The following is a 26,623-nucleotide window of genomic DNA, read 5'->3' on the forward strand; positions in this document are numbered from 1 at the left end:
GGTCAGGTGATCAAAATTCAATGGCTAACCAGCGTCCAAGGACAACATTATTTTTATGTCCAATAATGACATCAAATGACTTTGAAATTTGGTCAATTTTAGGTTGTTAGAAAGTGACCAAAATGCAACGTTAAGCCAACATCTTAAACCAACATCATGTTGACGACAACTACTGACATTAATTCATCAGGTATGACAACCAAAATCCAACGTCTGATAGAGATCATAGTGGTAACGTCCACACAATGTATGCTGTAACATCATTAGATGCTGATATTTGGTTTGTTTTAGGTTGGTCGTTGGACATTGACATTGGTCTGATGTCAACCTGATTTTCATTTCCAAACAAAATGCAATGTGCCCAAGACGTTGAGGTACAACGTCAGTTTGACATCATGTTGACGTCTTGTACCTGCTGGGTGTTTAAGGCCATTTCAGTCATCATACAGTAAACATCCATCATCTTCTCATCAGTGACATGCATCTAAACAGTCTCAGGGTCAATATGTGTGAAGATTTTGGACATCTTCTTGGACACTTTTAATGCTTCCAAACAGTTTGCTGCAATTAAAAATTGCACATGTCCTGAGGTGGTTTATTATGAGGCGATTTACCTTCTATGTAGGATTTGATTGGACAGGTACCACAGGACTGATGTTTCGAATCCCCTGTTATTGTTTGTTAACATTTGCAATAAATTAGGATGTTGCACCAGAGGACAACATACAGTAACTTAATGGTTCTAAAATGTATAAATGTGAAAAACTCTGAGACAAAAACTTAACATGTGCATGTCATATGGCTTCACAGGGGGCTTCAGTAACATGATCTTCAGTGAGGTCCTTCAACCAATTAAAGTTTTCTGTGGAATTGCTGATATAAAATTAGCATATACAGTTGAGGTCAGAATTATTAGCCCCCCTGAATTATTAGACTGCTTGTTTATTTTTTTCCCCAATTTCTGTTTAACGGAGAGAAGATATTTTTTAAACACATTTCTAAACATAATAGTTTTAATTACCCATTTCTAATAACTGATTTATTTTATCTTTGCCATAATGACAGTACACAATTTTTCACTAGATACTTCTATACAGCTTAAAGTGACATTTCAAGGTTTAACTAGGTTAATTAGGTTACCTAGGCAGGTTAGGGTAATTGGGCAAGTTATTGTATAACGATGGTTTGATCTGTAAACTATCGAGAAAATATATAGCTTAAAGGGGCTAATAATTTTGACCTTAAAATGGGTTTTAAAAAATTTAAAACTGCTTTTGTTCTAGCCGAAATAAAACGAATAAGTCTTTCTCTAGAAGAAAAAATATTATCAGATATTCAGTAAAATTTTCCTTGCTCTGTTAAACATCATTTAGGAAATATTTAAAAAAGAAATAAAAAAATTTAAAGGGGGCTAATAATTCTGACTTCAACTGTAGTGTCACACTGAAGGACATTGTTTTCATTGCATCAAAATAGACATAAACTTTAAACAATGCTGGGTTTCACACAACCGATTTGTGTTGGGACAAAATGAAGGAATTAAGCTAGCTTATTAGTTTCTACAAATTTTAAGTGGATTGAACATAAAACAACCTAAAACAATTGAGTTGCTTAAGTTCATTTTGTATAAGTAGTTTGAACAAACAGCGAACATCATTTTTTAGTGCATATGAATGAAAATAATTGAATAAAACTAGGCCTGAGGTATTTATTAGTTTAATGATTTTCTTTTGGACTATAAGAGCAGTAGCCTATTGAACTATGCTTGAGACAGCCACAACACATGCCTGTTTTGAGATATTTGGCTCAAAAATGTAATACCAGCAGTTCTTATAACAAGATGCCCATACACTCACAGAAATAAAGGTAAGCTGTCACTGGGGTGGTACCTTTTCAAAAGGTACACATTTGTACCTAAAAGGTCCATATTAAAACCTCAAGGGTATATTAGTACCTAAAAGGTACAAAGGTATTCCTCTCAATATTTTTAGGTACTAATATATACTTTTGAGGTACCAATATAGACCCTACAAATACAAATGTGTACCTTTTAAAAAGGTACCACCCCAGTGACAGCTCTTACCTTTAATTCTGAGAGTGTATAGAAGATAAAGAAATGTATCATTTACTGCACTTTAAATGACAACAATATTATATATTCATTTTTGTCAGGTGTGATCGTGAAAATGCAACGACACATCAACAATCCACATACATATGCAAGCATCTTAAGGGCTTTTCTGGGAGGTCAACTCACTGTTTTATGTTCAATCCACTTACATTTGTAGAAACTATTAAGTTAACTTAATTACTTCATGTTGTCCCAACACAAATCAAATGTGTGTAACCCAGCGTTTTTTATAGTGAGCAAAGCGCCCTTATATTCATTTTCCCCCCACAAAAACACACACAAACATTCAAACAGACAGACGCCACAAGACTCGTCTCCCTCTCGCCTCCATAAACATGCACGGAAACACCTTTCCCCCTTGTGTGCAAATTTAGAACGTTTTAAATATATTCATTAGCCTCCCTGTCATGTTTGCACAATTAACAGGTCTGCCTTTCCCGTGGCAGGATCTCCAAGGTGTGCCTGCGGGCTGGGGAGGATTTGGTGAACACTGTTTGCAGAGAGTGGCCGTAAACCCAAACATACACGCGAGGGAAGAGCCGGCAAAAGCGCAAATCCCGATTAAGAATTCACCGAGTCGCAAAACCAACAATTCCAGCTCAAATAACACAGAGTAAACAGCAGCCGTGCATAAATTCTAAACAACAGCACGTTTTATGTATGGCACCATGGCATATCCCTTGTTTCAACGCAAAAAGAAGATCCCGTTGGTAATCTATAATTACGCCGTGACAATGCCTGACAAAAAGCCCAAACAAGAAATACTAATAACACTGATTTTTATAGGCAGGAAAAAAACAAGGGTCATATTGGGCTGGGAGATATTGCAAAAATATTAAGATAATGATTTTTATCATGATATATCTGTAAATGCAAATAATTAATCAATTGCCCCATGTAAAGTACTATTTCTTTTTTACATTTTTAAGTATATGCATTGTAAAAAACATCTGTTCATTAACAGTTTTCGTATTTTGTGATTCACCCATTTATTTTCGGTTCGTGAATTGCATTATGGGAGCTTGATCTCTGCTCTGTCGACTTTTGATGTTGAAAATTCAACTCTACAGTTTAACAAAGTGACTTTTATTGACATTTTCGTAGTTTAAGATCATATGATGTATAAGAAATAATATATATAGAGAATTAAGTCTGTAAAATAACACAAAAGGTACAGGCAGTGTATTACAAGGAGTTTGTAGCATATTGTACAAAAAAACCCAGACAATATATCACTTTCATTAAAAATGTTTTTAAAAAGTCACTTTTTTGACCTTTTTAAAGTTAAAAGTTGTTTGAAGAAAGATTAAGGTCCCATATTGCAATTCAAAAGCATAAATAAATTTGAAAAAATAACAAATAAAAATACAAAATATAAAAATTTAAGGTAATTTTTTTTTTTACAGCGGTAGCTATTTATGTGTGATCATATTTCACACTCTATTTAAATCTTCAGCACACATGTTTGATCAGAAATGTAGAAATTAGGGATGCTCTGATCAGGAATTATGCAGCCAATACAAAGTACTGATACCTTGTCATGGTGATCGGCTGATACAAAGTACTGATTCTAATGCTTCAAGCTTTATAACGCATTAAAGCACATTTTCCATCTAAATATATATCACAGAGATTTCTTGAGTGGAGAAATTAGGAATGCAGCATAGAATCTCTTAAACACATTTCTTTTGACCATTTAGGTCTAAACATACAGTTCATATGGAAAGTATTCATAGCGCTACACTTTTTCTATATTTGTTTATGTTACAGCCTTATTCCAAAATAGATTAAATTCATTTATTTACTCAAAACTCTACACAATACCCCATAATGACAATGTGAAAAAAGATTGTTTTAAATTGTTGCAAATTTATTCAAAATTAAAAACCTGAAAATCACATGAACATAAGTATTTACAGCCTTTGCTCAATACTTATTACTTATTAGCAATTACAGCCTCAAGTCTTTTTGAATATGATGCCACAAGCTTGGCACACCGGTCTTTGGGAACTTTTGCCCATTCCACTTTGCAGTACCACCTCTCAAGCTCCATCAGTTTGGATGGGAAGCAACGGTGTACAGCCATTTTCAGATCTCTCCAGAGATGTTCAAAAGGATTAGGTCTGGGCTCTGGCTGGGCCACTTAAGGACATTAAGGAGTTGTGAAGCCACTCCATTGATATTATGGCGGTGTGCTTTGGGTCATTGTCCTGCTGGAAGATGAACTGTCGCCCCAGTCTGAGGTCAAGAGCACTCTGAAGCAGGTTTTCATTCAGGATGTCTCTGTACATTGCTGCATTCATCTTTCCCTCTATCCTGACTAGTCCTCCAGTTCCTGCTGCTGAAAAACATCCCCACAGCATGATGCTGCCACCACCATGCTCCACTGCAGAGATGTTATTAGCCTGGTGATGAGCGGTGCCTGGTTTTTCTCCAAAAGTAACGCCTGGCATTGACTCCAAAGAGTTACATTTTAGTCTCATCAGACCAGAGAATTTTGTTTGTTATGGTCTGAGAGTTCTTCAGATGCCTTTAGCAAATTCCAGGTGGGTAGTGGCTTCCGTCTGGCCGCTCTACCATACAGGCCTGATTAGTGGATTGCTGCACAGATGGTTGTCCTTCTATAACACTCTCTTCTCTCCATATTAGAACGCTGGAGCTCAGACAAAGTGACCATCGGGTTATTGATCACCTCCCTGACTAAGGCCCTTCTTCCCTGATCACTCAGCTTAGATGGCTGGCCAGCTCTAGGAAGAGTCCTAGTGATTCAAGTTATCTTCTACGGATGATGGAGGCCATTGTGCCCATTGGAACTTTCAGAATTTTTTTTTTGTAACTTTCCTTAGCCTTGTGCCTCGAGACAATCCTGTCTCGGAGGTCTACAGACAATTCCTTTGTCTTCATGCTTGGTTTGTGCTTTGACATGCACTGTCAACCCTGGGACCTTATATAGACAAGTGTATGCCTTTTCAAATCATGTCCAATCAACTGAATTTACCACAGGTGAACTCCAATTAAGCTGCTGAACCCTGAGCTCAATTTACATTTATTCATTCATTAATTTTCTTGTCGGCTTAGTCCCTTTATTAATCCGTGGTCGCCAGAGCGGAATGAACCGCCAACTTATCCAGCAAGTTTTTACGCAGCGGATGCCCTTCCAGCCACAACCCATCCCTGGGAAACATCCACACACACACACTACGGACAATTTAGCCTACCCAATTCATCTGTACCGCATGTCTTTGGACTGAGGGGGAAACCGGAGCCTCCGGAGGAAACCCACACGAAGGCAGGGAGAACATGCAAACTCCACACAGAAATGCCAACTGAGCCGAGGTTCGAACCAGCGACCCAGCGACCTTCTTGCTGTGAGGCGACAGCACTACCTACTGCGCCACTGCCTCGCACAGCTCAATTTACAGCTTAAAAAAAAATTACAATCATGTCACAGCAGCTCAAAACACGATAAATAAAAAGAGACCTTCACTCACAAGAGTCGTGCCTATAGACTGCATAAACAGGTCACACCGCATCTGTTTATATTTTTGCTGTTGTGATGCGAGCGAATATATTGTTCATGCTTCCACACATCATTCCCCTCCTCACGTGCTGTGGCTGCTGTAGGTTATGTATACTATACAGAGTGCTTCCTCTGCTTGTAAACTTCTAAACAAACACCTGTAATCGGTTTATGAGATCAGCCAGATTGGGGAGTACCGATTGAGTCATTAAATGTGATTATCGGCCAATACCTTCGGCCGATTGATCGGAGCATCCCTAGTAGAAATATAAAATAAATCTTAATAAAACGTAAAACACTTTTTCAAAAACTAAAGATTACAGGTCCAACATAAAAAATAAATAAGTAAAAAAAAACTTAAACAAAAACTGCAACTTTTACATAATATTGCATATTTGCACTTTTAATGTCACATTGCACAACACAAGCTTCAGCCAGCTTTGAAGAGTACGGCATGATGGGACGCCCCAGACATTTGTGGGTCGTCAGGCCAATGAAAAGCTCCTTTGTGCTTTTCTCACGGCCAAATTTGATTCAGCGGGTCATTAGACATTCAGCTCAGCTTCTTGGTCAATGGGCATGCAGGAGCGGCACTCAGGTGCCACATTCTGGGCCGGCGCTGGGCTTCCTCCTCCCTGGTTGGCCCCGCTGTAGGAGCCTGGAGGCTGGTCCGATCACCCCTGCATTCTTCTCACCGCTGTGTGACGAGGCCCACGTCAGAGCGGCTTCCCACAGGCCGTCCGGAGCCTGCTGAGTGCAGGACATCCATCTGAATGTCAGCTAGCGGTCAGGTGCGACCAGCACTCTTCTGCTCCTGCTTACTGTGGATTATTTTGCCCATTCATGAACGCAGATGACACTTGTGTTATCCTTTGCTGTGTAAGGCAAACAACCCAACATTTGTACCATAGCTATTACTATGTGAGGGTTTGATGCAAAAAACTGGAAAGGAATAAAATAGGGTAACCACTTGATAAACAAATGATAACAGGATATATTAGTAGGCCCACGTGGAATCTGCGCTAGCTGAAATGTACAAAGATTTTGAGAATTCAATCCATTTATTTATTTACTTACATAAATGTCTATAAATATATATTTATTCAGATTTTAAATAATAATTTTATTAATATTACTGAATAATATGCAAATGTATAAGATGATTTATGTATATTACTATTATTTTTACAGTAACATTTACCATACAATATTTTAATATTTAACTGCTGTAGCTTTATTCACCAAACTAGTGTTTTTAACATGATTTGCACAATAAACCTTAAAAAAAGAAGATTAATAAGATGTTTTCATATTAATTTGTGTGTTTCAGCTTCTAAACAATCAAAATCAGTCTACATAAATCCACAGATATTTTAATTTGATTATTATTATTGTTCATTCCTTTATTTTCATCTGCTTTTCCGAGGCCGGGTCGCAGGAGCGAACCCCAGACTTCCCTCTCCCCAGACACTTTCTCCAGCTCCTCCGGGGGGATCCTGAGGCATTCCCAGGCCAGCCGAGAGACATAGTCCCTCTCCTGCTTGTCCTGGGTCTTCCTCGAAGCCTCCTTCTGGTGGGCCATGCCTGGAACACCTCTCTAGGTAGACGTCCAGGAGGCATCCAAAACATATGCCCGAGACACCTCAGCTGACATCTTTCGATGTGGAGGAGCAGCGGCTCTACTCCGAGCTCCTCTCGGGTGACAGAGCTCCTCAACTTATCTAAAAACACTTGCCACGCTTCGAAGGAAACTAATTTTGGCCAATTGCATCCAAGATCTTGTCCTTTCGTTCATGACCCAAAGCTTATGACCATAGGTGAGAGTAGGAATGTAGATTGACCGGTAAATTGAGAGCTCCTTCTTTACCACAACGGGCCGATACATCGACCACAATACTGCTGCCGCTGCACCAATCACTCATGAAAAAAACCCCAAGATACTTGAACTCCTCCACCTGGGGTAAGAAGTTCCTCCAACCTGGAGATGGCAAACCACCATTTTCTGGTGGAGCACCGTGGCCTCGACTTGGAGGTGCTGATTCTTATCCCAGCCGTATCACATGCACATCACGCATGGCAGCAAACCGCCCCAGTGCATGCCGAAGGTCCATGTTCGATGAAGCTATTGATTATTAATATTATATATTTATTTTTTTAAACAAAATTCTGCACGGAAATATCAAAAAGGTCTGCAGAATCTGTCTGACCCTGCTTAGGTATAGGTTTGAGTAATATGGGTTTGGGTGATTTACAGCATTTTTTTGCCTGACTTGTTTGAAATGACCTGGGACCTCTTTGCCATTCAATTTTTTAGAGCATATCAGGGACTCAAGGGTACTTATTTCGACTTTAAGCCATCTCTTTGAAAACTCTCGTATGTGTATGGTGACCACAGGTATCAAGCTCTATACGGAGAACAAAGAGCAAAACTTATATCATATCCTTTGGAGTTACATGATCGATAGGATACGTTTGTATTAGGAATAGTCCTAAATTAAGTTGTTACTCTTTGAAAATCACAGCATACAATGAAGAGATTAAATCTACAGGGTTTGGAATCAATTCCAAAAAGAAAAGATTCTGAGCTGTTGAGAATCAAGAGTTTGGAATGGATTCCATATGGGGAATCGACCTCTCCTTTCAGTTTGAAAGAACTAATTAATAAACTCTCTCTCTCTCCCTCTCTCTCTCTCTCTCTCTCTCTCTCCCTTTGATAAGATACTTTGATCAGATGTTAATATTGATCAGATACATTTCAGCAAGCAGTTTTGTTTGGTTAGCATCAACGAATCTGACCAACATCTGATTGACTAATTATCAGCACATTTTTATTTCAGTGTTGTAAAGCTATGGTTATTTTAGCGCAATTTAGCAATTTTAAACACAAATTAGTGTCTCGTGCATGCAATAAAATTAAATGTGCTTCATAGAGCTTCCTTTTAAATTATTCACTGCTGCAGAGGTTTGAGTATAAAGATTTGAAAAAGAATCACAACAACAGTAAGGAATTGATTCACTGAATCGAGTCCATTGATTCCAGAAGTAGGAATCAGAATATTGGAAAGTAACAGTCCTGCAAACATGCACATACACACAAAAATGGCATTTTAATTTTGGTTGTGGCACACACACTGCAAAAAATGTTTTTCTTATTTCAAGTTTTTATCTTGTTTCTAGTCCAAATATCTAAAAACTATTTAATCGAGAATCATTTTAGACAAACAAAAAAAAACTCTTGTTTCTAGACATAATATTAAAATTAAGTGAGTTATTCCTTCAAACAAGCTAACTAATCTGCCTATAGGGTAAGACATTTTGACATAAGATTATTTAGCTTTTTTGCAGTGCATGTAAAACAATTTCTTTAATTGCCTTGACAAAAAAAAAGGTTTGCAAATGACATTTAATTTTCCTTCAGTTCCTATGAAAAACGATTGTATATCTTTGAACATGGATATGGACTGATTTATGAAGAGTCGTATTTTCCAATAAACTAAACAAATGTGTCCTACAATCAAAGTTGTGCATGGTCCTTTAAAAAATTGTTATAGTTACTAGTTAATTTTCACAAATAGTAACTGAGTTATATAATTATGCAAGTAACTAATTACCAGGGAAAATAACTATTGCAATACTTACATAAAAAAACTCATTTATTGACTATAAAATAAATAAAAAACGTACACTACTCTACACTATTTTAATGTTGTTGTGGGACAATGTGAGAGACAACTGCAGCATGTGCTCAACTAAACATCTAGATATGATTTAGTTTAATTCTGTCTGAGTAATAAGTGTTTGCTTTAGAGGAAAATCAAGTTTTATTTTCATTGACGTCATGGCTTCGTCTCCTTTGGTAGCAGAGCTCACGTTATCACCTGCGTAGCACTAATTTTGGGCGGCATGTGACGATGTGAGGTGCTTCATTAGATTAGAATTACTTGTCACCGATGCAGAAACAACAAGGAAAAAGTAGTGCTTATATTTTCAGTTTGCAAACGCTACCTTTGAACTTTTGCTGTCGTTCTGACTCCTGGTCGTTGGTGTGTGCCACTGACTGTGCGTGTGCTTGTGTGAACACCTGTTCTACTCTGCCTCTAATTGGAAGATGATGGAAATGTAAGTCATCATGTTCACAGTTACACCACGTTCACAGACACACCAATCATCATCACTATTTGGTTATGTGTTTTAACCCAGCCCCAAACACACACACCCCAGAAAGAGCGGTTTATGGCTGAGAGAGAAGCTTGTCGTATAAAAACCGCTTCAGTGTTCTCAATTACAGTAACAAGCATTTTATTGTCAGTAACGGCAACTGCATTGCTAAGGGGGAAACAGTCATTTAATAGATTACTCGTTACTGAAAAAAGTTTCGCTGTTGGTAGCACCATTTATTTATAGCGCCGTTATTATTCAGAGTTTTTCTTACTTAGAGGTTTTGTCTTGTTTTGTAGTCCAAATATCTGAAAATGATCTTAAATCAAGAAGCATTTTCAAGACAGGTGAAAAACGTTGTCTTGTTTTAAGAAATGATATGGCAAAATTTTGTGAGTTTTTCCTTAAAACAAGCTAAATAATCTGCCAAGCTTATTTTAAAAAATGACATGAAAATGATATTTGATTTTCCTTCAGTTCCTCATGAAAAAATTATTAAATATCTTGGAATATGATGCATATGGACTTTTTTTTATTGTCGTAGTTTCCGTTAAATTAAACTAATGTATCCTATAGTTTACAAAAAGCACATTGGAAACATTTAAATATTCAGTTCACCCATCCATCATCATTTACTTGCCCTCATGTCATTCTAAAGTATTTGCCTTTACTTCTTTTCACTGGATTGCAATAGACAATGCTTTCAAGAATTGCATCACTTTTGATCTAATACAATACAATCTTCTTCGGCGCTCTCAAACAAACCAAAAAACAATGAGAGAACGCTCACTATTCCTTTAAGAAATGATCTGGCAGCAATTCAGAGCCTCAAGCAATAAACAGCATGTCGATTCTGAGTATATGAGGAACTTGTTAACTTCCAGTAATACTACACAGAGTCTCTTCCAATAGCCCAGTTCGGCTCGATGCTGTACACAGTAGTGACTCACAAGTGAACCTTGTACTGTGGACGCCGCTCGCTCAGAGTGTACACAAACATGCACTCTTGCCATCTAGGCGAGGACAGTAGGTCAAACTGCAAAGTGCATTGTGGGATGTGGAGTTTCGTGTCATGCAGCAGAGACCTGTGTGATCTTGTGTCTGAAACAGCAAACCCTTCAGAGCGGTGTGTGTAAACAGCGCGGTAAAGTTCTGCCATTGTGACGGGACGGTGGGGGGTCTCTCTGTGTTTCGAGCACCCCCTCAGCTCGGCATCTCCACCCCCTTTGGTTATTTCATCATGTAAATAGATCAGCAGGCCGGCCTGTGTTTGCTTTGCGTGGGGAGCACCCTCCCAATGTGTTAGACAAGAGGGAGAGGAGAAAATGTATAGCAGACAATCAGCTTTTAAAAAAGAACAGATCAGATCTGAGAGATTACCACTGTAAAAAATAATGATAATGTTGATTAACAGGTTCTGTATTTCATGATTCACCTTTTTCTGTTTATTTATGGTTATGAATTGCATTATGGGACCTTTATATCTGCTTTTGAAGTTGAAAATTCAACGGTGCAGTTTAAGTGATTTTTATTAACATTTTAAAAGTTTGCACTGCAAAAAATGCTGTTTGTACTTAAAATGTTTTTGTCTTGTTTCTCAATAGCTAAATATCTAAAAATCATTAAATCAAGAAGAATTTTCTAGACATGCAAAACATTTTGTCTTGTTTTCAGAAATAATATGCCAATTTTAAGCAAGTTTTTTTCCTTAAAACAAGTAAAATAGGGAAAGCAAGATTATTTCGCTTACACCATTGGATGATTATTTAGCTTGTTTTAAGGAAAAACTCACTTAATATTAAGATATTTCTGAAAACAAGACATTATGTTTTGCTTGCCTAGAAAATGCTTTTTAATTTAAGAATTTTTAGATATTTGGACAGGAAACAAGACAAAAAAATCTAAGTAAAAAAACATTTTTGTAATGTGAAACAATATATTGTTTTAAAAATAATATAAAAATGATTTAAATAATATAATAAATATATAAAAGATAATAAATATAATTAAAAGGATTTTGAAAACAGAAAAACTATAGGCAGTTTATTATCAGGTTTTAATTGAATTGTGGGACACTGATCTTTTCTCCAACAACTTATGATGTTGACACTTTTGAAAAAGTGACTTTTATTGATATTTTTAATAGTTAGAATTTATAAATTACATTGTCTGGGTTAGTGTTGTAGATTACAGAACAAAAACCTTGTACAAAAACAATCCAATTTATAAATTCAAACTATTAAAAATATCAATAAAAGTCACTTTAAAAAAAAAACATTTTAACATCAAACATTGTTGGAGAAAAGATCAGTGTCCCACAATACAATTACAAACAAATGAAAAAACATTTACATTTACATTTAGCAGACGCTTTTATCCAAATCGACTTATAAATGAGGACAAGGAAGCAATTTACACGACTATAAGAGCAACAATGAATAAGTGCTATAGGCAAGTTTCAGGTATGAAAAGAGTAAGAAGCAAAACATTAGTATTTTTTCTGTAATACAGTTAGTGGTGGAGCCAGAGTGGCAATTGCAGGTTAGGAAGGAAAGTGGACTAAATAGTTGAGTTTTAAGTCGTTTCTTGAAGAAAGTGAATTCAAAAAACATGAATGACAGAAAACTGTTGATTTACAAATATTTGTTCAAAGTATAAGGTTACTGAAACTGCAGGAATATCTGTTTAACATGAAAAATGGAATGAGAAATAAAAAACAAAATGTATGAAACGCAATAGTCAATAGTCAAAGAAAGTTTGTGCTCTTTTTCTGTATAATGTTTAAAAAGTAAACAGATATTTGCTGTTGAATGTCAGAAATGACTAAAAGCATTACAAAAATACTAATATGATTATTCACATCAACATATGGATTTCTATTTCATTCTATGGATTTTTGCAGTTTTATAATACCTGCCCATGTTCTGTTACTGTGTGCAAAAGAGCAGCAGGAACATTTTCATAATGTGTTTCCCTAAATGAAGTTTTCAAAGATGTTAACTAGATGAGGGGTGGGTGAACATGAACAAAGTTGGCTGTTTTAAAAGAGCTAATTGTTTACTATTTTAATACAAAACTGCAACACGGTGGCACAGTGGATAGTGCTCTCGCCACACAGCAAGAAGGTCACTGGTTCGAGCCTCAAGTTGGCATTTTTGTGTGGAGTTTGCATGTTCTCCCCGCATTCCCGTGGGTTTCCCCCATAGTCCAAAGACATGTGGTACAGGTGAATTGGGTAGGCTAAATTGTCCATAGTGTATGTGTGTGAGTGAGAATGTATGGATGTTCTCAGTGATGGGTTGCGGAAGGGCATCCGCTGTGTGAAACATGTGCTGGATAAGTTGGCGGTTGATTCCGCTGTGGCGACCCCAGATTAATAAAGGGACTAAGCCAAAAAAAAAAAAATGAATGAATGAATGATGTAATAAAAAACTTATTGCAACTTTTGAATGGTGATATTTCCATTTTGTTCACAGAAAGCATATGACGCAGCACAACTGTGATAACATTTCGAATAATAAGAAATGTTTCTTGAGCAGCAAACACATAAATATTTTAATACACGTTTTGGTTTTACTTGGATGAAAGTTTTTTTTATCCACATCAATTGTTGACAAGTGTATATTCAGCTATTTTAAACTGAATAATATTTCACAATATTATTATGTATAATAGCTGTAAAATATGCATTTATAGCTATGGAAACCACATATATAAGCGACCACGTGAAAATTCTCAGTTTCTCTGGATTTACAACTTATGTGTTTGAGTAAGAAGTAATTTTAGTATTATTCTGTAAACAAATGAATACATTCCTTAAAATTTGAAGAAAGTGTTGTCACTTGAAGCAGTTTTTGGATAAAACATGAGGACAAGGTGCCCTGTTTTCAGACATGTTTTACTGAATCTATTTTGGTTTGGTTGTTCTGACCATGGGTCTGGATTACTCAATAAGCTGGATTTGGTTATTGACGATTTGACATGATCCAGGATTGTTTCGTTCGTCAAATCTGATCCGAGAGTTGTTGTCATAGCAACAGTTCTGGTTACTCAAACCTGCTAGGGAGCAGGTTCATTTCTTATAAACAGGATTAGATGGTCAGTTCAAGCAAGGATAATACTGTACCTTATTCTGATATTTTCTTACAGTAGTAGATATACAAACTTGGGAAAATACTAAATATAATTTTTAACTATATATATATATAGTTTATATAAAGTTATATATAAAGTTTAAAAAATATAAAAATAAAAATTATACAATCTGCACTGCGAAACAAAAGTACAAAGACTGCCACCTGATGGTTCAAAGAGAAAAATTATTGATATAAAATGTATAGATCGCTTTGTGTATGATAAATAATAGACATGCACAATATGTGATTTTTTTTTAAAAGCAATAATACATTTATGCAGTCATGAACATGTTTTGACGGCTAATATGACGGTGATTCGATGCTTGACAAAAGTTGCAGACACCTTTACCAATATCAAAATGCTTTTGTAAACATCCAGTTATCATTTACACCGATTAAGAAACTGGCTACTATGATACTACTATGGCTACTATAATAAAGAAAATCCGCTCTAACTGTAAAACTAAATAAATTGCTAAATACTCCCGACACATGAAGGGGTAAAGCATGCAGCCCACAACAAATGTGTAAAGTTATTGCATATCATATATAACAAACTGTTTTCTACAAATTGTATGTAATTTTGCTCACATGCATAATTGAATATTAATCAGATGATGTCATTACGCTGCTGTGCCGTCAGCCAATCGTTGCATTGCTGATCATGATTTCGAGGATCGATAGATCAGTCTTTCACAACACACGCAGCGATCTCAGATCAGTTCATCCAGACATTTTAATCTGATTCATGAACTTGTTTGAAGAACCAAATTAGCCAGAGATCAGTTATCAAGATTAAAACATCCAGGAACTGCCAAATCATCTTAGATCATTTAAGCGAGGTACGAAGAACGGATCCCAGTTGTCATTTTCAAACAAGACAATATTGTCATTTGAAATTACTGGGGAATGTTATCAGACCTCTGTATGAAAACGAAAAATGATTTACTCAACCCACACCTTATACTGTAAGTCCAGTACATCAAGAGAAACTGAGCATTTTCAAGTGGTCATTCAGAGAGGTAAAGTTCACCCAAAAACGAAAATTGTCATAGTTTTCTTACACTTCACTTTTTCAAAACCTATTGGAGTTTCTTTCTTCTTTTGAACACAAGAGAAGATATTTTAAAGAATGCTGGCATGCATTGATCTCAATAGTTTTTTTTTACATACTATGGAAGTGAATGTGTGCCAGCAACCAGCATACTTCAAAATATCTTCTTCTGTGTTCAACAGAAGAAAAAAACTCAAAGTATAAAAGCAAATGAGAGAGATTAAATGATGAGCTAATTTAAATCTTTGGGTGAACTATCCCTTTAATTCCTTTCCATAGCATTACAGGTCAAAAAACACACCAAAACCACATTAAACCAGCCATTGAGCAGTTCAGAATCATGCATTCACCTTTGAGCTTTCTCGTTGGCCTCTCTCTCTCTGTCCTGGGCCAGACACAGTTGTGTTTGAGCGTTCTGGTGTTCAGATGTCAGCTGCTGCAGGCGGTACAGAAGCGGCTGAATCTCAGTCTGGCTTTGGTTGGAGGTAGAAGAACTATCTGGACTGCTCTCATCAGCCTGATGCTGCAGCACACTGAAAACACACAGAAAACAAGGAGTCTTAAAGGGGATCTATTACTATAATATGTAAAACACGTCTCTGATGTCTCTACAGTATGTATGTATAAGTTTCAGTTAAAAAACAACACAAACAAATTTTTATAACTCCTTGAAACTGCCCATTTTAGGCTTTGATCTATGATAATTTAGGTGACTGCAGCTTTACATTTAAATGTAATTGTGCTCCCAGTTCTTTCATCAAAAGAAGGCAGAGCTATAAAAGTCTTCATAGCGGCAGATTTCAAAAAAAGACTAAAGTTATCTCTGTGAAAAATTGAAAATCTCAAAAGAAGTGGTTCACATAAAAGTATGAAGACTCACTATTTGGAAATACTTTATTGTGATGGTCCATTTGACTAATAGTAGACTGTCTTCTTAATATCTCTTGATACTGCTCCATCAACAGACATTTAACTGACTATAAGAAACTTTGCAAGTACATGTTAACTTACACAACTAAGAATTAGTTGGCATGTAGATGCAATGTAACATAATTCAACAAACCGACAATCAAAATAAAGTGTGACCCAACATTTGTAATACTTTATATTTACTGACATTATCTTTGACAGGTATGGTGCGAAATTTCTATTAGAGGATGGCTACTTCTTACTCAGGTCGGATCATCCCTAACGGATGGGACAAAGGGAGAATGTGAATAAAAGTGTTTTATCAAGTGTTATTATCATTCATTTCTTCATTTCTTGTCAGCTTAGTCCCTTTATTAATCTGGGGTCGACACAGTGGAACGAACCACCAACTTATCAATCATACGTTTTACGCAGTAGATGCCCTTCCAGCTGCAACCCATCACTGGGAAACACCCATACACACTCATTCAAACACATACATACTGACAATTTTGCATACCCAATTATATTTTGAATATTAAAAATATTTAAACCAGAAGAAAAGCTGAAAGAGTAGTCAGGGTTGTGTTTAAAAAACAATTGTATATATGAGCAATATCACAGCAAGCGTGCCTTAGTGTCCCACCAGTGCCAATGCACAGCCACATTGAACTGCTACTCGTGTGACATCAATCAATCAATCAATCAATCAATCAATCAATCAATCAATGGCCTTTATTTGTCACATATACATATATACATATACTTCCCCCTCATTGCGTTTATACAACAGTTCAACGGCATAATCGTGCATATAAAAAAGAAAAATCAAACATGGAGAATTTAAAAAACCTTTTGTATGAAGAACTACTTTCTTCTGCCATTCATTCACATCTACAGCTGCTCATGAAATGCCATCAGTCTACAGTGGTTTCCCAGTATTTCTCTGTTGCAATCGGGATATCACAATAATTAACCCCGAAAATGCCAAAGCAGAGCAATCACTAGCGGATTACTGTTGTGCTGGTGATAAGAAAAAACGTTAACGTGGGCATTTTTCTTTCTTTTTACTGAACTAGTCTGCAGTAACAAAAACAGGAGACACATTAGAAAAATATATAGTATTTAATTAACAAGCAAGATAAATATATTTAAATAAGATGAAAATGAAAGAGCTAAGGACTGAAACCAGCTCAAATGGTCATGAATAAAACGTGTTACAGTGATGTACACATGTACAAATATGTCATGTCCGAAAAAGCCTTTATCAGAGGTGTTTTGACAGTTTAGAGCCACCGTACAAGCCAACAGCTAAATACAGATGTGGCACAGATTCATCCTATTTGGCGTTTTGACATGTCACATGTAGGTGTTGCTTTTCAATCAGACACTTCTGTGCTCGTTCTTGCCGTCAATTGCGGGAAAATGATAGATAAAAAGTTTATGATAAACCACTGGGAGTTTTACTCAACTGTAGAGGCAGAGTTGCCATCAGAGTCAGATTTTGATACAAAACCTGCATTGAGCTGACTTTATGACAAACACAGAGCAAAATATAAAGACAGAATGAGCGGCTTGTTAAGAGCCCCTTTGACTGGATTCACCTCTCGCCTCTCCCCCGTGCTACAGTGTGTGCGTGTGTGTGTGCGGTGACAGGTCGCGAGCTCGTTATAGTCAATGTGAATATTCCGATCAAACTGAATAAAATCTCACATCAACAACACATGACCAGCAACGCGTTGATAATAGCAAATACTCAGATTACAAGCAACCGTTATGTTTACACGTGTTGTAAAATGTGCGGGTCCTTCAACGGGACTGGGCTGTATATGTATATGTGTGTATGTATGTATATATATATATATATATATATATATATATATATATATATATATATATATATATATATATATATATATATATATATAGGGCATAATATACAGCACCACAACATACATATACAGCAAACACAACATACATATACACACAAAATCAGCCGTAGAAATAACTTTTTCTTCTCTTAGGGATTATTATGCGGTCTCTGCTGCCATCTTGTAGATGGACAATGTCAACCATCTTTGCTCAGCTCAATGACAGGTTGATCATAGGCTGTTTTATAAATGTTTTAAATCGGCACTATCCTCATAAATAAACAACATAGTTGCAATCTAAACAACTACACTCTTGCCTAAAAAATCCTCAAAAGTACATCATGTTGTCCAACAGCTGCAATATTTGTCAAAGTGTAGTGAGTTTATTGATCTGCTGTCACTCTATGTGGACGGAGTAATACACAAGAGTGAAGAGGCTGTATGAGTTCTGATATTGCAGAACCAGACAGAACTGGTGTATCAGAACCATCCGTTTGTCCGTCCGTCCGTCCGTCCTTCCATCCATCCATCCATCCATCCATCCATCCATCCATCCATCCATCCATCCATCCATCCATCCATCCATCCATCCATCCATCCATCCATCCATCCATCCATCCATCCATCCATCCATCCATCCATCCATCCATCCATCCATCCATCCATCCATCCATCCATCCATCTATCTATCTATCTATCTATCTATCTATCTATCTATCTATCTATCTATCTATCTATCTATCTATCTATCTATCTATCCAACAATAATACTTCAATATAATTATAATATATCAATAATAATACTTCAGTATAATTATGGAGTATACATATGTTGTAAATGTTGTTAACCTGAATGAAAAAAATATTGCTGTTTCATAATAATATTTAAATTTGAAAACATTTTTATTGCCTCATTACAAGACAAAATGGTTTATTTACTATATAAGCAGAATTATGAACAACTATATATAACAATGTACATGCCAAGCTTAATAAACAACATACTTTCAAATCCTTTATCAACATTTTATTAACAAAGCAAACATGTGCGGTGCGGGGGCAGAATAGCTGATTTGACTGTTTAAGAATTAAATAATATTAACAAATATTAACTGGATTTATGACTGTTTACTTCCAAGTAATACAAATCCAAATGCGTATAACAACGAAAACAAATGGACATATCTTAGTTGTCCATCACAGACTTCAAAAGTTCTTTAGGAAAGACAATCATCAAAATTACAAGAACAATATAACGGCTGACTGGCGGTGTAGCATCAGGCTCGTGTTTCATAAATGCCAATGGTCAAATTTCTTACACAAACACGAAACTTGACCCAGACACACACACACACACACACACACACAGAGAGAGAGAGAGAGCATGCTTGCAGTTTACCTGGAGGTGGAGAATCATAACTCTATATCAACACTCACATCTAATATTCAAACGGAATGTCAGAACAAGAAACAATATCCGAGGCTAATAATTCCTCAGAATGTCAGTGGAATATATTAGCGCTGCATCTCGCTCGAGGTGAAATTCAGACAGGTGTTTTTCAACAAGGCGCAAAATAATGAGGGTCAAGGGTGGGAGTCGACCTGAACAGATCCATATCTGCAGATACACATCAGTCTGACTAACGAACAAGTGTAGATGATGCCAAAGAAACCCTTTTGTGAACTTCTATGAGCCAGTCAATGATGAGATGCCAATATTATGAACGTTAAAAAAACAAATCAGCTTCTCAGGAAAAGAGTTTTAAAGACTAAACATTTCTGATGAAAACGTGACGGTTCCTGCACAGTTGCACATGCCATTTACGTGAGAATTCATGCGGTCGAACTACTAAAAAAATATAATAATAAAATAATAATAACTGAATGATTGGATATTTTAACTGATGTTCAAAATATGGAGAGGATGAATTTTTCTTTACTACAAATGGACTAAAAAGGGAAAAAAACCTGGAATATTAGGAAAAATAGATTGTACTTATGCCTTTAGAAAGTGTAAACTGATATTAATATGTATTTGTGAATGTGCCCTGTAAGGAAATATGTGTTATTGTGTTTTTTTATTATTATTATTATTTTTCGTATTTTGTCCTCCTCCTTTTTTCCCCTCCTTTAATAATAATAATAATAATAATAATAATAATAATAATAATAATAATAAAAAAAGTGTTGTTTATAAATGTGGTATAATCACAAAACTGGATATGTGTGTATGCCATTTCCCAAATAACACTTGTGATCTATAAATCTATAAAAAAAAGAAATATGTGACCAGTTAACTATTCATTTAAGTTTTGATGTGTTATTTTATTTTTTATTAATATTTTTTCCCTCCTTCTTTTTGCCCCTCCCTAAATAATAATAATAATAATACTAATATTAATAATAATACTAATAATAATACTAATACTAATAATAATAACAATAATAAAAATAATAATAATAACAACAACAGTTATTATTATTATTATTATTATTATTATTATTATTATTATTATTATTATTGATATGTGTGTATGCAATTTCCCAAATAACAGTTGTGATCTATAAAAAACTAACATGTTGGTAGAATGTGCGCAGCTGTACAGTATGTAAACTTTAAGTAAATATATTTAACTTAAACATTGACTTATTTGAACCATGTTAAATCCTGTGAGCTTTAATTATTAATAAATACATTAAAATATATTCTGGTGTACGTTTATTTTTGGGAAGGATTCTACGCAAATCTTATAAATCCGACCCCAGAAGTTTTACACCAATATGAAAAAAGTTGGCTTTGTGTGTGCTTTGCGGTGTGCTTTCAGAGCTCAATGTGCCAGTTGAACAGTTGGCATTGCGACTGATAGAAATGCTAAAGAGTATTACAGACTTCTCTGGTTGCTTACTGTAAAAGTCCGTTAACAGCAAGGATGATATTTAAAGTGCTCAACATATATAAGTACACCCTTCAAAGTCCGTCATTTAAATTAATATTTTCTATAGGAAGCTATACAATATTATACTTGTGTATACATTCGATTAGTCAGTACTGAAGCCAAATCTGAAGCTCATCTAACAAAATACCTTATGGTAATGGTCCAAATTTAGTACACCCAAATTTATATGTTAAAGAAAAATATTAAATCAAATAATTGATTTCATAATCAATATTAAATAAAAAAATTTGATCAAAATTCAAGAGAAACAAAAGAAAAAAATTATACAATTTTGTTGAAATTTTGTAGGTTGTCATTTTTTCTGATATTTTGCATGAATTAAAATGTATTATCTTTCTATTTCTAAGGATGTTTAGTAACTAACATGTTATTTTTAATAAATATATGCATTTAATAAATCTGTTTTGTTTAAATGCACCAACATATATGACCTATTTTCACTGAGAAATGGATAAAAATGTAAATTTTTAATTGGGTGTACTCAATTATGTTCAGCACTGTTCATAGCTCAAAATTGTTCATTTTTTTGACAACAGGAAAGTCTGCACTATTAATGATACTAATGACAACTATACAGAGAATAAGCCTTCAGAACATTTTGAGCAGAGAGTTAGAGAAATATTTTCAACCAATCAGAATTCTTTTAAAGAGCTTTTCAGAATTTCTTTAAAGAGCTTGAACATTTTAGTGCCCTGCTGAAGAATTTGCCCTCTCCTGTGGTTTGTAATGTAATGGGCAGTAAATGTGTTGATACCTCAGATTCTCACTCTGCAGATCTCTCGCACGCCCCATACTGAATGTAACCCTAAACCATGATTTTTCCTTTACCAAACTTGACTGATTTCTGTGAGATTCTTGAGTCCATGCGAGTTCCAATAGGTCTTCTGCAGTATTTGTAATTATTAGGATGCAGTTCAACAAATGATTCTTCTTAAAAATCTAGCTTCTGCCACTTTTTCAAATGATCAACTAAAGATCAAGTTATTATTTTTTGCTCTTTCAATTGGGATTGACGTGAAGAATTTTGTCAGGTAATGTACATATGCAAATACATAAATGTTCATACTGTATGTTAAAAAAAATCAAAATATTAAAAACTTTTAATGGTGTAAAGTTTTTTTAAGTTTTAAATTTTAAGGATTTAAGGTGCTGATGATCATTAAATGTGTCATAACAGTTTTGTTAAGAGGGTCCATTGAACAATGTTGTGCATCGGTGTGTACACTAATACAGTTATGTATCTGTCAACATGTTTTCACGATGAAAAATGATGAATGCATATGCTGGGTTCAGAGCAAAAGCAACATTTTTCAAAGATTTTCAACTTTATATCACTTTCTCAACTATCAATATCGCATCAGAATGAAATGGAACATTGAAAAATGATAAATGCCTATGGTGGGTTCACAGCAAAATAAAATTAAGTATTTGTCTGAGTAGATTACATACATACACAACGCAAACAAGCGTACATGCAAAAATCTGCAGGGCAGAGTGAATGACGCAGATGACACAAAATGTGCAACGTGTTTGCATGTGAACACGTGGAATTTGTCTCAATCGCATCCGAGTTCAAATAATTCAACTAGAAAATTAGCTTGAGGTGAAAAACATCCTATGGGTAAACTAGAGCAAGTGACGTGGTCTATGTTTAGTTATATTTAGCGAATTAGAATGCACCTATGGGTATTTTAATATTTGTGTTTGTTGTGTGTTAAATAAACAGAAAAATATAAATAAAGATTATATTAAAAAATTGAAAAATACAAATATAATATAAATATAAAATAAATATAAATTAAATAAATATAAACAAACAGAAAAAAATGTAAATATATATATATATATATATATATATATATATATATATATATATATATATATATATATATATATATATATATATATATATATATATCATCTCTCTATATATAAAACATGAATATAAATAACCAGAGAAATATTATTAAATATAAGATAAATAAATACATTTAACTAAATGTACATTAATACATTTAAATAAACAGAAAATTATAAATAAAGATAACCTAAATAAATAAATATAAATAAATGTACAATAATACATTTAAATAAACATAAACATTATAGATAGCATAAAAAGTAACATAAATAAATATAAACAAACAGAAAAATCTAAAGAAATGTAACATAAATAATTATAAATACACAGAAAAATACAAATAAACGTAAAATAAATAAATAAATAAATAAATAAATAAATATAAATAAATAAAAAATCTAAAGACAACATAAATAAATATGAATAAATGTAAAATAATAAATTTAAATAAACAGAAGATATAAAGATAACATAAATAAATACAAATAAATATTACATAAATAAATATAAACAAACAGAAAAATATATAAACATAACATAAATAAATATAAATTAACAGAAAATATAAATAAATAACATGAATAAATATAACAAATAATTATAAACAAACTGCTAAATATTAATAAACATAACTTGAATAAATAAATATAAATAAACAGAAAAGATGATTTATCATAGCTTTCATTTTATAATAAATTCAATGTTACCATATTGGTGAGGATGTAAATATAGTTATAGCTCTTGGCAAGAGAACAGTCATCCTGAGAGATTTTATCAACAGAGTCATCATCTGTCAACCGACAGGCATTTTTGCCTGCACAAAACCACAAGTCGGATCCCTTTCTGTGCTTAAAAATAGCTGTCAGCGAACAGCAGATTAATAGTATGCTTTAATATGACACCAAGAGCCTAAAGATGTCAATATCAGCTCCGAATAAAGATGACACCTGCTCCTCTTTTCATTCAGGATGACCGCCTGTAATAATACATACAGGTACACCGCGCTCACCTGCGACCACAGGCATACACAAAACCACAGCGCTATTAAGAGGCCATTCATATTAGCCAGGGAAACAATGCGTTCGTCACAATGCCACGATTAGCCGACAATACCAAACGTCTCGGGTCTATAGTGACAGAGACATCATGATTGATTGTCAGCAGCTTTTCACCCAATATGCCTGTGTGTATGTGTGTGTTGATGCCCTCAAGTCATATTACACATTCAGTCTGGCTAATTAGTTCCTGGAAGGTTATTCCTTTATTTTTGTCCGTATTTAAGACAGGATGCAATCAATTCTGATGCGATATCGATGGTCGAGAAAGTGATGTAAAGTTGTGTGCTTTGTTTAATTAAACGCAAACATATTGGGTACAAAGGTCCAATGACAGTGACAAACAAGGGCAGAGAAGCATTGCCACACTATGGATTATCTTATCTAAGCCCGTCTATGGCTTCACACATGCACAACGCTTCACCGCTACACGGCTTTATGAGAATTATTAGAGCTGGCTATATGACGTTCCTGTTCTGCTCAGAGGAATCAAGATGCCACTATAATAGAGTTTCATAAACATACACATCAGATAAAGCTATACACTCACTGGCCACTTTATTAGGTACACTTTACTAGTACCAGATTAGACCCCCTTTTGCCTTCAGAACTGCATTAATCCTTCGTGGCATAGATTTAACAAGGTACTGGAAATATTGACATGATAGCATCACAGTTGCTGCAGACTTGTCAGCTGCACATCCAAGATGCGGATCTCCCGTTCTACCACATCCCGAAAGGGCTCAATTGGATTGAGGATTTGGTGACTGTGGAGGCCATTTGAGTACAGTGAACTCATTGTCATGTTCAAGAAACCAGTCTGAGATGATTCACGCTTTATGAGATGGTGTATTATCCTGCTGGAAGTAGCCATCAGAAGATGGGTACACTGTAGTCATAAAGGGATGGATATGGTCAGCAACAATACTCACATAGGCTGTGGCATTATCAAAATGCTCAATTGGTACTAACGGGCCAAAAAGGTGCAAAGAAAATTTCCTCCAAACCATTACACCACCACTAACAGCCTGAACCGTTGATACAAGGCAGGATGGATCCATGCTTTCATGTTGTTGAAGGCAAATTCTGACCCTACCATCCGAATGTCGCAGCAGAAATTGAGACTCATCAGACCAGGCAACATTTTTTCAATCTTCAGCTGTCCAGTTTTGGTCAGCAAAATTGCAAATTGCAAATTGTAGCCTCAGTTTGCAGTTTTTAGCTGACAGGAGTGACTTCCAGTGTGGCCTTGTGCTACTGTACCCCATCCGACTCAAGGTTGGACATGTTGTGTGTTCAGAGATGCTCTTCTGCATACCTTGGTTGTAACAAGTAATTATTGGAGTTACTGTTGCCTTTCTATCAGCTGGAACCAGTTTTCTCGTTTTTGGCCCATTCTCTGTAAACCCTAGAGATGGTTGTGTGTGAAAATCCCAGCAGATCAGCAGTTTCTAAAATACTCAGACCAGCCTGTCTGGCACATCAACCATGCCACGTTCAAAGTCACTTAAATCACCTTTCATCCCCATTCTGATGCTCGGTTTGAACTGCAGCAGATCGTCTTGAACATGTCTACATGCCTTAACACACTAAGTTGCTGCCATGTGAGTGGCTGATTTAAAAAATTTGCTGAATTTTGCTGCCTTGATGAAAAGAAAATAGCATTATTTGGAAAAAAAAACATGGAAAAAATCTGACCCCATCTTTTGACTGGAAATGTATATATATTTAATAATATCTTCATCTTTCAATCTTTAATAAATATTCTAACCCTGCAATGTGACTATTGCAGATACACACATTGCAATATCGATGCTCAAAAAATATATAGTTCAGGCCTAACACAGATGTTTAAGTACATTTTTGCAGTTCCAATGATCCTGCTAAAAGAATGAACAAATCAGAGCTTCTTGATTGCATTGCAAAGCATGACGTCAATGATCTACTTACTGACACTCTCCTATGGGTGCTTTAAGGTCTGCGTTAAACAACTTGAATGTTTTGTTTTACAGCGTAAACTGCACAGATTCACACCCTAAACATTCTTACCTAGTTACTTATTAGAAACGAGCTCTATTGTAAGGAATGTCTGTTGATAGGGTCACTCCTTCTACAAAAATCGGAATAAATACACTACCTGACAAAAGTCTTGTCATCGATCGCAGTTATGAGAGCAACAGATAATAACTTGACTTCTAGTAGATGATTTGTAAAAGTAGCAGAAGGTAGACCTACTGGAACCGGCGTGGACCCAAGATTCTCAAAGAAATCAGACAAGTTTGGTGAAGGAAAAATCATGGTTTGGGGTTACATTCAGTGTAGGGCAGTGTGAGAGATCTGAATGGTAACATTGCCATTTGGGCTGCCCATTACATTACAAACCACAGGAGAGGGCAAATTCTTCAGCAGGATAGCGCTCCTTCTCATACTTCAGCCTCCACATCAAAGTTCCTGAAAGCAAAGATGGTCAAGGTGCTCCAGGATTGGCCAGCCCAGTCACCAAATATGAACATTATTAAGCATGTCTGAGGTAAGATGAAGGAGGAGGCATTGAAGATGAAGCCAAATAATCTTGATGGACTCTGGGAGTCCTGCAAGAATGCTTTTTTTTTTTGGCATTCCAGTTGACTTTATTAATAAGTGATTTGAGTCATTGCAGAGATGTGTGGATGCAGTCCTCTAAGCTCATGGGAGTCATACACAATATTAATTCTTTTTCCACTGCACCATGACTTTATATTCTATACTGTACATTATTTCTGTTAAGTGACAGACTTTTGTCTAAGCAAAGTCAGACATTACTGTCCTAATTGAATAATTAATAATCAAGTCATGATCATATTTTATTTTGGTAAAAAAAAGGCATAATATATATTTCATATAAGCCATTCTGATACCAAATAATCAACTAGAAGTCAAGTTATTATTTGTTGTTTCCAAAACTTGGATAGGCGACAAGACTTTTGACAGG

At 35.2% G+C, this 26,623-nt stretch overlaps 1 protein-coding gene across 5 annotated transcripts in view; it reads right to left on the minus strand.

Moving 5' to 3' along the window:
• Positions 1-26,623, minus strand: part of mipol1 (mirror-image polydactyly 1) — a 176,727-nt gene that overhangs the window by 10,215 nt on the left and 139,889 nt on the right. For all 5 annotated transcript variants that reach the window (NM_001305467.1, XM_087288603.1, XM_087288602.1 and 2 more), the window contains 1 exon segment: positions 15,350-15,532. In NM_001305467.1, the coding sequence (NP_001292396.1) occupies positions 15,350-15,532 (183 nt within the window).

This window comes from Danio rerio, chromosome 17, assembly GCF_052040795.2.
Source record: "Danio rerio strain M-AB ecotype USA chromosome 17, GRCz13ab, whole genome shotgun sequence".
Lineage (NCBI taxonomy): Eukaryota > Metazoa > Chordata > Actinopteri > Cypriniformes > Danionidae > Danio > Danio rerio.